Source organism: Chelonoidis abingdonii, chromosome 2 (genome assembly GCF_003597395.2).
Source record: "Chelonoidis abingdonii isolate Lonesome George chromosome 2, CheloAbing_2.0, whole genome shotgun sequence".
In the NCBI taxonomy this organism is placed as follows: domain Eukaryota; kingdom Metazoa; phylum Chordata; order Testudines; family Testudinidae; genus Chelonoidis; species Chelonoidis abingdonii.
In genome coordinates, this window is record NC_133770.1 from 210,019,224 (window position 1) to 210,031,760 (window position 12,537).

At 43.8% G+C, this 12,537-nt stretch overlaps 1 protein-coding gene across 5 annotated transcripts in view; it reads right to left on the reverse strand.

Moving 5' to 3' along the window:
- MTCL1 (microtubule crosslinking factor 1) overlaps window positions 1-12,537 on the reverse strand; it is a 189,639-nt gene that overhangs the window by 69,299 nt on the left and 107,803 nt on the right. For 4 of the 5 annotated variants that reach the window (XM_032777091.2, XM_032777095.2, XM_032777092.2 and 1 more), the window contains 3 exons: window positions 9,355-9,414; window positions 1,707-3,032; window positions 621-776 (listed from right to left, as the gene is read on the reverse strand). In XM_032777091.2, the coding sequence (XP_032632982.1) occupies window positions 621-776; window positions 1,707-3,032; window positions 9,355-9,414 (1,542 nt within the window). The remainder of the gene's footprint in view (window positions 1-620; window positions 777-1,706; window positions 3,033-9,354; window positions 9,415-12,537) is intronic. The other variant, XM_032777094.2, reaches the window with a different exon arrangement.

Genomic DNA, 12,537 nt, shown 5'->3' on the forward strand with positions numbered 1-12,537 from the left:
AAGCCAATCTGTGTTTATACCAAATCAGTTTAAGCTGTATTTTAACCGGATACAGCAAAGCACGCCTTGAGCCTCTGAGTGGGGGAGATTTTAAAATAAAAATGTGTTACTTCTATATTTGTCAAATATAAAAGCTATGTCAGACCCACAGCATCTGACAATTCTGCTTAAATAATTTTTTTGAGACTGTATGCTGTCCTGCTGCCTGTTGGGAACTACAGTGCTGTGCACTGTACAGCCCCATATTGGGCACCTCTAGCCTTCAAAAAATTTAAAATCCAAAATAAAACCTGGAGGCACGGAAGCACAAGACACGCTATCTCCCACAAGGGCACAAAGTCCCTTCCAGAGAGCATATTGTATTTTATTTTATTCGGGCCTTGAGCCAAATGTTATTCTTCCACCAGGCCAGGGTACTAGGAGCAGTGCGATAAAACCCAAAACAAGAGTGCATTTGCTTTTATGACATTTATGAATATTTAAATGTTTGCTGAAAATGTCACAGCAAAGTTGCAGTGTTTCACTCAACTTGTTCACCTCCCCACACACCTCTGTGGCTGAAACTTATATCCCCTCCAAGGCAGCAGGAGGCAGTTAGTAGAATGGGCTGCTGTGCTGACCTCTAGACTGAAACAGCCCTTGTCGCCTGGCCTGTAGAGTTTAATGTCTCCATCAGCTCTGCGGTGTGGCTCGGTGGTGGCTCGGTGGTGGTGAATCTCTTGCTCCTCTCCACGATCTTGGCTGAGCTGCCACTCCATCTGATCCCTCAGTTTGGACTGTTAGGTGCATGGGCGGTTTATAACAAAAACAAAGGACAGGAGGGAATAAAGAAAACAAAAATGGGTAAGGTAGACAACTGGAAAAAGAAAACTACAAGACAAAGAAAAGCGTGAACAGAAAAAACAACTTAAATACAGTGGCGTAAGAAAGTGAAGAGAACAAAACTAAAATGAGGATGAGCAAAATGATGGGCTGAAACATCTGAAAAGCAAAAAAGAGAAAGAGAGGAAAAAAGAATGCAAACACTGGTTATGAGGCGCATGCAATGAGGATGCATGAGTCAAACCAACAGCAAGCATACAAGTCATGAAGGATACGGGATAAAAGGCTCTTCCTTCCTTACTTGTGCTGTGCAGAAAAGCTATATCCAGTGTGGCAGTTGAGACATGCGCCCATTGGCAACGCTTTACGAAAGGCAGTCCTTCGCTGGCTAGTGCTTCTCACTCGCCCCTCGGTTATATGAGTGAGCTGTAAGCAGGCTTTTCAAAAAACATCACTTAGAAATTTTATTTTATTTTGTTTTTTGGCAAGGCTTTTGAGAACATGCCTCATTCTTTTAAAAGAGAGCACAATAAAGAATTCTATCCATTCATTAGCAAGGCTTCTAATTGCTTTTGACAGGCAAATTTACTTTGGATTTTTTAACTAATCACATCTTCATCAGGAAATGTTGCTGCTAGAGACAACAAAAAACCCAGATACCTATTGCTTTCATTGGATTAGCCTTTTTACCATGAGGAACCGCCTCTGAACCAAAGTAGTTGAGCATAAAAAAACTTAAAAGGGTTTGCTTCACATTTTAGACTGTAATACACTGCCAATTTGAAATCATAAAGCAGCTGTGTGGGAAATTAGCTCTAGAGTAGCAATGCCAGCAAGAAAGAGAAACAATAAACAGCGGGAAAGCAAAGAAGCAGCCCACTTACCTGGAAGTCTGTAATTAACTCCTTTCCTAGGTTACCAATGGGTGAGTCTCGAGACATGGATGTCATTGTGGACAGAAAACTGGAAGACTCTGTCAGGTGGGGCAAAGGGGAGAGGTCTTCCATTTGTTCTTTGAGGCCTTCCCCAATGTGGTCTACCTTCTCCAGGAAGGTCTGTAGTTCTTTACGGAAAGCTTTCATCCTTGAATTGATAGTGTCCAGAAGTTCTGGTTCATTTTTATCCTCACCTCTCTCTCCATCACTTTTGAAACCCTGCTCAGAGGAGGGACTGCTGGTGATGTGCACCTTGGCATCATAAATTAAACTATCAGTGTCAGTGATGAGACGGAGCACTGTCCTTTCGAGCCGTTCAGCCTCTTGTTTGATGTTAATTAAAGACTCAGTGTCCTCTTTCATTCTCATTAACTCAGTAGAACAGAGGTCACTAACTTCTGATGGCTTAACGCTCTCAAAACCCGACGTCTTCTCATAAACTTCTTCTGAGTCACTCTCGCCCCCAATGGGTCCTTCTCTCTTTGGTTGAGTTGGGCGGCCTTCTTCACTGTCACTCTCTTTTTTTCCTGCATCACTCTCAGCATCACTGTCCCTGGGACTTGAAGTGCGCAGCCCTAGGTGAGAGACAAGATCATAGCGCTGCACATTGGACATCAACACACGATTCTCATACTGGAGTTTCATCACTTTTCCACTCAGTTCATTGATTTGCATCCTTGCTGATTTCAGCTCCTCTTGTAGGGATCCACTGTATTTAGAGGCACCATCATCCAGCCAGCTGGACTCCTGACTGGGCTCAAACTTGAATTTGTTCAGTTCATTGGTTAGTTGTTTGTTGTGATCCTCAATCTCAGAGATCGATCTCCTCAACAGCTCCGCCTCTTCTTCAACAAACTGCAAGTGACGGCGCAGCTCTGTTGCCGACTCAACGGAGTCACCGTATGGCGAGGTAGGAATGCTTGAAATGTGGTCCCGGCTAAGACATTCTCTCTCATACTGGCATCTCATGTCCTCCATCTCAGCTTTAATACCTCTATTCTCCACCTCCAGTTCAACTATCTTCCTGCCCAGTATGTTAGCTTCCTCTTCCACCAGTTTCAGACGAAGTTTCAGCTCAGCCTCTCTAGTGCTGGGTGGCCCTCCTGCCTCCCCGATAGGGAGTGGACTATCCACATCTCCATAGATGGACTTGTATTTCTGGAGCTCCTGTTCCAGTTCATCTTTCTCCTTCCCCAGCTTGGCCATTTTCTTACGCATCAGCACTGCCTCTTCTTTGGCAAACTGAAGCTGGCACTTCAAGTCAGCACTGTCCTCCTGCCAATAGGAAGAGTCACCCCACCAAAAAAAAAAAGAATTATTATATAATAAAGGCATAATCAATTGTTTAAGTACCAAAATCTTCACATTTTTTCCTTTGAAATTTCAAACATACATATAACTGAAAGAGAGAGCGAGCAAGCCCACGCTGAGAAAATCACAAATAAAGTTGATACATTTCACCGCTAGGGCCTAGTGAAATTAACATAGTTTCCAGATGAATAGAAAAATCATAGCAACTGTGCTGATGTGTTTTGCAGACAATAAGGTCTTATCAAAGATTGCACAAACTTTACGAACAACAAAAAATGATTCAAATGAAACAGTGTAGTATTTTGTTTGAACTTTTTTCCTTTTAATTATAAATTAGATAATTTTTAGCATGCATGAAGCAGAGGCTAACTGTACGAATGAGGTTGCTTATCATTTTTCCACTCAGAAAGTATGATGCCACAGCCACATTTGTTCGCATGAACTGTGTTGTGTCTCCAGCATTCTTAACCACCTCATTAACACTCATTGGTGCTGTCCTTGGTAAGTGAAGACTCAGTGTTCAGAGATGCTTTCACATGAGTTCACCTCCCAGGTTGGGGGCAAGAAGACATCTAAATGAATAATAATAGGAGATATACCAATCTCCTAGAACTGGAAGGGACCTTGAAAGGTCATCGAGTCCAGCTCCCTGCCTTCACCAGCAGCACCAATTTTTGCCCCAGATCCCTAAGCAGCCCCCTCAAGGATTGAACTCACAACCCTGGGTTTAGCAGGCCAATGCTCAAACCACTGAGCAATGGAGTGAATGGTGGCACAACAAACAACAATCGCCAGAGCAAACAGTGGCCATTCACTCCATCACTCTGTTGCCAATGGCCCTGCACTGTCACCTTCTGCAGCCACCTGCCACTGTGACCACTGCGAGTTGGTCTCTTGAGGTTCCACCCAGCTCTCAGTGATTTCAGCTGAGGTCTCAGTGGGGGAACCTCGCTGCTAGTGTAGACTGGGCCATCTCTTCCACAGAAACACAGTCCCACAGCAGATCTAAGCGCTTAGACCTGATTATCCATGATTTCAGATGAAGTGGTCACTTAACAAAACCAAAGACAATCTATGGAGCCTAATCAGCTCTGTCTTTAAACAATGGAGAGGGGCAGGTCAAATAGTACTTGTGACTCAGGCAGACCATCAAGCAAAACATCTGTCCCCACCCTCTCTCTTGATGCTCTCAATCAGCACAGGCTAAATACAGTCCTACTGCCCTTTACTCATACAGCAAGAATAACAACATTTTATTACCCTCCACTCCCCACACACACCTGCATTCAAGTGATTTGTAACCCAACCCCAGCCAAAATGTATCACTTGGTCAACACAGCTCTGTTTGCTGGACACCTAAGTAGATTGGGTGTGAATGTAAATATAATCTGGTCCTGAAGCCTTTCCCTCCAGCTCCCAGCTCATCATTAGCTGTCAGGGAGAGCTCAGTTAGACTTTGCTTACAAATCATCATTTGAAATTATTAGGTTGGCCAACATCACCAAAATGAATGCACTGACATTGTCATAAAAAACAACAGCTGTATAAGGAAGCTAGTCTATGTTCATACTTTTCAAATCTATTTTACTTTTTCAGATACACATATTTTCTCATACACTTTATATGCTTTTAAAGTGTGTATTAATGTTTCAATTTCAATTCAAATTTCCAAACAATCACTAAATTGGCAACACTGCATGTAACTAGTTCACAAAACTGCGGGGGGGGGGGCAGAGGGGGGAATTCAGGGAGAGTGTAGGGAAATCCCTGGTTGGGAGGGCCATGAGAACACATGTACAACAAGCAATGGACCCTCCATTTCAGTTTCAGTAACACTGCATTACAATTCACAAGTATGATTTTGTTACAATGCACAGCAAGTGAAAAAAAGTCTGAAGAAGAAATGCCCATTTCAGTTAGTCACCCAGTTTAGATAAAAATTTGGTACAAGACTAATTAAGACTATGCAATCTACCTGGGAGAGTTTAATTCCTAAAGTACAGAGCCAGTGATAATACAGAGCCAGTGATAATACAGAAGTGTCCTAATGTTAACAGTGCTGGGTACTGACTTTAAGGGACCATTACGGATCCTTGTGAACTGATTACTGATAATGAATATTAGTATACTGTAGCATAACTTTGCAGGGTGCGTCAGGGAGACTGGAAAAAAAGATGGACCCTTCCCCAAAGAGTATACAATCTCAATTAGGCCAACATAGAACATGAAGATATACAAAGGAAAAGGTAGGGATAAAACTTAAATTAGTTATGCAGTGTAAATCAGTGGTGGGCAACCTGTGGCCTGCACGCAGCCCCTCAAGGTAATCCGCTGGCAGGCCGTGAGACAGTTTGTTTACATCAATCATCCGCAGGCACGGCTGCCTGCAGCTCCAATTGGCTAGGAATGGCGAACCACGGCCACTGGGAGCTGTGGGCAGCTGTGCTTGCGGACGGTAGATGTAAACAAACTGTCTTGCGGCCCAGCAGCAGATTACCCTGATGGGCCACAGGTCGCCCACCACTGGCGTAAATTCTGTCATGAGATTGAGGATCTGATCAAAAATTCCAAAATATGGTATTTCTTTTGCTGGCAAGAAGATACAAAGAGAAATAGAGACAAACTATTATCTCCTCACCACCACCTGCTGAAGGTATCGCCAGGCAGAAGATGGTTAAGCATTTATTGCATTGGAAGTCTGATGACAAGGTACCACTGCTAGTACCCAAGCAGCTGTCTGAGTGCCAACCCTCATACCTTGTGCTGTTTCCTTTGTGTTTTGATTGCTGCCTGGCATTTCCCAAGTAGCTCCATTCTGTAGCTTTGCTGCATAGAAACTTTTTTCTCCAATATACTTAATGGCAGAGAAGCACTACTAAAAGACTTATTTTGTTTTCCCTTTATTTCAAGATAATTTTACAGGGTATTTACTGGATCTGCACTGTGGAGGATGGAACAGCTCTGCATATTTTGCCACTGTGAACACACAGTAGGTGAGAAATTGGTCCTGATGTACTCTATGAATATTTAAGTGCACAGATAGCATCAAACTACTATTAGAATCTAAATTCATGGTCACCTTTGCTTGCAAAACCAGTCCAGGAAAGAGTGGACATGAGACGTAAAGAGTCACTTTGTGATCTTGAACAAGTCACTTAGGTCCAGATTCTCAAAAGGTATTCAGGCAACTAACTCCCACTTATTTCAATGAGGATACCTTTGAGGATCTGGGCTTTAGCCTCTCTGTGACTACAATGTGGGGATTAGAATATTTTCTTCCCTATCCCACACCAAGGTGATGTGAGAGTGAGTTAGTCAATGTTTGTAAAGCTCTTTGTGAAGGCATGGGACCAAATTCTGACTGTTCTTGGGGCACTGCAGGGGGAGGGGCTGGGTATGGGAGCATAAGGAATCCTCTGTTTGTAAACCTGCTTGCTTTCCCTGAGTGCATGGAAAAAGAATGTTTGCACTGTCAGTAGCACCAGACAACCCAAAGTGGGCATGACCAAGCCCTTGCTTATAATCATTTATATAAACCCAATAGTTTGCCAGGTGCTTTACAGACACGTAGAAAAACCATCCAGCCCCAAATAGCTGATCATTTAAATAATCATCCTCATCACAGGCGATGCTGGGGGGCACACAGGGTCATGTGCTCCCCCCTCCCAGATTTCTCCCAGGTTGGGAGTCGGGCTGAGCGCAGCTCAGGGGGATGTGCCTGGGAAAGGCTCCAGTACCTAGAGCTACCGCTGAGCTCCACTAAGGGTATGTCTACACTGCGCGATTATTTCGAATTAGCTTAAACCGATATTACAAAACAGATCTAATAAAATCGGTTTAGCGCGTCCACAGTGGGATCACGAAATCGATTGTTTGCGTCCATGGTCCAAAGCTACCATCGATTTCAGGAGCGGTGCACTGTGGGTAGCTGTTCCTCAGCTATCCCATAGTTCCCACTTCCGTGTTGAGAGCACAGTGCCTGATGGGGCAGAAAACATTGCCCCGGGTGGTGCTGGGTACAGCCTCACCCCTCCCTTTGTGAAGGCAGCAGACAACCCTTTGGCGCCTTTTTCGCGGAGTGCATTGAGCAAACGCCATAGCACAGCAATCTTTCCCTTTTTTTTTTCACGTGGTGGTGGGGGGAAATAAACTGAGGAGCTGTTCCCTGAACCACGCCAGACACTGTGTTTGAACCTACAGACATTGGGAGCTCAGCCAAGAATGCAAATAATTTTCAGAGACTGCTGTGGACTGTGGGATAGCTGGAGTCCTCAGTACCCCCTCCCTCCCTTCATGAGCGTCCATTTGAGTCTCTGGCTTCCCGTTACGCTTGTCACGCAGCGCTGTGTATCCTGGAGTGTTTTATTCAAACGCTTTGGCATTTCGTGTTCTGTAACGGAGCTGGATACAACAGATTTGTCTCCCCATACAGCGATCAGACCTAGTATCTCCCGTACGGTCTATGCTGGAGCTCTTTTTCGATTTCAGACTGCATCGCCAGCCGTGCTGATCAGAGCTCCACGCTGGGCAAGCAGGAAATGTAATTCAAAAGTTCGCGGGGCTTTTCCTGTTTACCTGCCCGCTGCATCCGAGTTCAGATTGCTGTCCAGAGCGGTCAGTGCTGCACTCTGGGATGCCGCCCGGAGGCCAATAACGTCGATTTCCGTCCACACGAACCCTAATCCGAGTTATCACTTTCGAATTTAGCGCTACTCCTCTCATCTGGGAGGAGTTCCAAAATCGATTTAAGGAGCCGTTTAACTCGATATTAATGACAACGTCGTGTGAACGGGTACAGCGTTAAATCGGTATATCGGCCATTAAATCGATTTAAAGTCGCAGTGTAGACCTGGCCTAAGAGACGCCTAAAGCAGGGAAGAGAGATGGGGCTGACAGTGCAGCTCTGCCAGAAGGGATGTGGCAAAGCCCTCTGAGTCCCATCCCTTCCTTGCTTGCAGCTGCAGTTACCTGCTTGGCAGTAGGTGTCCCGGTCTGCACTGAGCCTGCAGCGGGGAGGCGATGGGAGAAGTACGTGAAGAAAGAGATGTGAAAGGAGAGGAGGCAAGGTGATGCAGGCTTGGAGCCGGTGTGGGAGCTGCATGGTGAGTGGTACGGGGGCCACAGGCAATGGATGGAGCGATTACATACCCCCTGACCTTTAAATTCTCCCCCCTGCCCACCACTGAGAGTTACTGGTGGTCTCTGCTCATCAGCTGGCCATTTGGGAGGAGAGAACATTGAACCCTTTCAAAGGCTGCTTCCGATGAATTCCTACGTTTGCTCCCTAGAGGCGGCATTCTGCCTGCCTGTGTTCTCTGCAGGTCAGGTGCTTCCAGATACCACTGGTGCAGTAAATCTCCCTTCCCCATCTTACCCATGCAGCAGCGTCTGGTGATGGCAAAGTGCTAAGTGTTGTATTATTATTATTACAAATCAAATAGACGTTAAGATTCCATCAGCTTAGAAAAAACCTATAAGGACGATATCACTTTAATATATTCAGTTTGCAGATGGCGGCTGAGGGGAACTGGAGAGAAAAACCGGAGGTAAAATCTCTCTCTCTCTCCAACAGAGCTCTGATGCTGCTGTTGACTCCTCTTCACAGTGATCTGAAACCCTACCCCCATCTCAGTGTTATTAACGAGCTAATGGAATGGAGACTAGAAAAGACTTCAACAACTACAGTCAGCACAAAAAGGAAACGAATCTGGGCCGACTGCTTTCCTGGGGAGAATCAGCCTATGGAAATTCAATAAAATCAGCATTCAAGTGGGGAGGGCAGATAGCACAGCCTCTTTATTTTAACTGAGCTAGAGGACGCAAATATTTTTAAGTTCACAGGCTGTTCACCTCACATGAGAAACCAAACCTTGGGCTCTGACACCAGAACACATTAGGTGTTGTTTCAGTGTGTGAACTCCATCTGGTGCCATGATGCTCATTAGCACAAAAACTTTGGCACCATGTATAAATTCAGTTAGTCCCTGAGCTATGATGCAATTACTTTATGAGGAAAGGTGATTTTCTTTTCCTGAAGAAAACCGTTAGCCTGAGTCTAGATACCAGAGATGAGAACAAAACTGAAGAGCTGCAGAGTTTAAAAATCAAATTCACATCCTAAATTGCTTCTATATTACCTGAAATGTCTCAGTGGATTTAAGTCTAATCAGGTCTGTTTAACATTTTTGGCGGTTCTGTCAACACCCAGTAAGGAGAGACTTTTGAGTTTTCCCCATTTAATTGTCACATGACTATGAAAATCATCACACATTCTTGAAAATGGTACCTGGGTGAATGTCTTCTTTTCTTTGTGCATTTCCCGGCTTCCTCTTCTCTTCAGTGAGCTCTGAAACAGATACAAACAATTCCTGATTATTGACTAGTTGCACCCAAACCCGCGCAGTTTGGCAGAGACCACCACCTTCATAAAACTGAATTTGAGTGCAATCAGTGATTTAATTTCCTTCTCATTATTTAAAAAAGAAAATCAGACTGTTTTCTATTAGCTTTTGCTAATCAAAGCCATTTACAGTAAAATGCAATTGCAGTAGTTAAAAGTTCACCCAGGAGGAAGTCTGTTCCCCGCCCCCCGACTTGTGGCAAAACCTGCTTTCTGCAGAAGTGATTTATGTTTGATTGATCTGGGAGAAATCCAAGAATGTTACTCACAATGGATATGAAACATATTTTGGAAACAGTGCAGAAAAGTAGTGTAGAAAAAGAGAAGACTACGTATGTGTAAGCAACATAGCATAAAACAACCAGCCTAATCCTTGCCTATTGCATACACGGAAGTGCTTTATTAAAGGGTATGTCTAGACTACCCGCCGTATAGGCGGGTAGCGATCAATTTCTCAGGGATCGATATATCGCATCTCATCTAGACGCGATATATCGATCCTCGAACACACTCCCGTTGACTCCGGAACTCCAGCAGCGTGAACGGCAGTAGCGGAGTCGACAGGGGGAGCCACAGACGTCGATCCCGCGCCGTGAGGATGAGAGGTAAATCGATCTAAGATACTTCGACTTCAGCTACGCTATTCACATAGATCAATCCCCCTGCCCCAGCGTAGACCAGCCTAATAGCTGCCTGACTTGTGTACTGAATTTATTTTGCAAGTTAGATAAAAACTTTAGCTTTATACATTTTTGAATATTATTTCACAGGCAATAGCTTTTAAACCTAGGACCCAGAAATGAAACAATTACCACTGTTTCAAGTTTCAGCAGTCTTCAGTCATCCAAAGGAAAAGGAATAGTTTTTTTCCTATATGTTTACAGCAGGTGTCAAAATCATTAGTTTTGTCTATCTGAATTTTCTATTTTAGGGCTAAAGTCAATGGATGTCAGTGAATGGTATCCACTTACATGAAGCTGGAATTTGGCTTCTGTAGGTTAAAATTTGGAAGAGAGATGATAATATCCGTTATTAGGCAAAGAAGCTGGCAGGTTACAAATCTACAGAGTACCCTGGATTCAAAACTGACCATCTTGCTTCTTGTATTCCAATCACTTATAACATTCCAAGAAGACGCACCCTCCTCATCCACCCTTCTTATCAATCCATGGCTGAACTTTCAGACTCCTCCCATCTCCCAAGTCCAGCTACTTTAGGCTACTTCCCTCTACTACTGCCTTTAATGGCTTGCGCCATGTTTGTGTAAAAAGAAAATCTGTTGCATGTTGACCACTTTATGGAGAGAAGGGGCAGAAATTCATAGCGATAGTACTTGACAGAGAAGATTTATTTTTGTTCAATAAAATTAAATAGCCTTCAAATGTGGCCTGAAAAGGAGGATGATACTCCCTAATCATAAATCTAAAAACATGGCAGCTTCACTATACAGAAGGATTTTATCAGGACAACTTTCATTTATTTTTGTGCAATTGTAAACAATTTCCAGCTGACACAAGCTCAGCATTGTTCGTACTGGCTTGCTCAGAGGCAAGGCTTCCTTTTGGGGCACTTGGCAGAATTGCTGCCTATAGGTTGTGATTGCCTTGGAGTCCAATCCTGGTGCCATTAAAGTCAATGGCAAAACCTCCATTCAGTCAAAACCTGCTCTGAACTAAAGAGTATAAATCAAGTGTTACGCTCTAAGCTTTAATAGAGTTACTCCAGTTTTATAATGGGGTTCAGTTAGTTCAGTAAGAACAGGTCTCTGGGTTTGCTTCTACACTGCAGTAATGTGCATACATAGCATGAGCTCCAGTCATGGGATAGGAGAGGAGAGAGGAACTCTACTGAACAGGGAAATCCAATCTAGTGTGTAGCTATCAGCTAGAAGACAACACATTCTGAACTCTAACTAAGGACACACAAAATGTGGAAATCCAAATAAAAGCTATCCGTGGCCTCTTGGTCCCTGGCTATTGAACTGGGGTTATTTCAGCTATTAAACTACTATAGATTATGATTAATGCACTCCTAAACCAAATCCCTTGTGTGTTATAAACAGCAAAACTATTTAAAACCTACGCATACACTATCGTATGTACAAGATATTCTACAATTTATATTTTTAGACGTTCAGGGAGTTAATCTGCTCTCCAGCTTAATGCAATGATTTTCTATAGCTAACATGAAGTCATGCTAGGATAAAAGGTCCTCTGCAAACAAATATATTTTACAAAAATATTTTAAAATATCAAAATTATTATTTGAAAACTTTTCACATGTCCATCCAGGATATCAACGCCTTCCCCACCACTCCAACATTGTCTTATTCAGGAAACACATCTACGTTTGGACGAAGTCAATAGCTAGAGAGGCAATGTGGTCCAGTGAGTGGGACTCTCCCCTAGGACTCAGGAGATGTGACCCAGTAGATTGTGACCACCATCCTGTTGTGTGACTGTCTGCGAGTCACTTCACCTCTCCATGCCTCCAACTGTATTCCCACTCTTAGGCTATTGTCACATTCTGGGATGCAATCCAGACCAGTCAGAGATTGTGTCACTGTCTGCCTTGCAACCTTGGGTGTCTCACAATGCTTTGCTGTTGTAGCTCGCAACCCGGGCTGCTCACAAACAGTCAACAGCCTACAGGTCACACCCTGAGTGTGTGTGTACAGCTGCAGCTCTGACTCCAGCAGTCAGTCAGCAACACACCACCCACATTCTGACTTCCACCTGCCTTGCTTACTACTTGCAGGGTGACCCCAACAGACTCCCAGTCCTGAATTTCCCCCCAAACATGTGTTCTGCACTGTCCAGTCCTCTCCTGGACAGATCAGATACTATAGGTCCGTTGCCCCTGTAAAGGGTCAATATTCAACAGTCTGCTACTTTATCTAACAATTCAAGTTTAAACACAACAATGGATTGGTTCATATCAAAAAAATAAAACAAACAAAAGAAGATAGGGTTTTGAGTAAATTCAAGGATCAGGTATTAAAGTCAGAAATGATTACAAGAGAAATAAAGACAAAATGCTTTTTAGTAGTGAAAAGTAAACAAGCTAGAC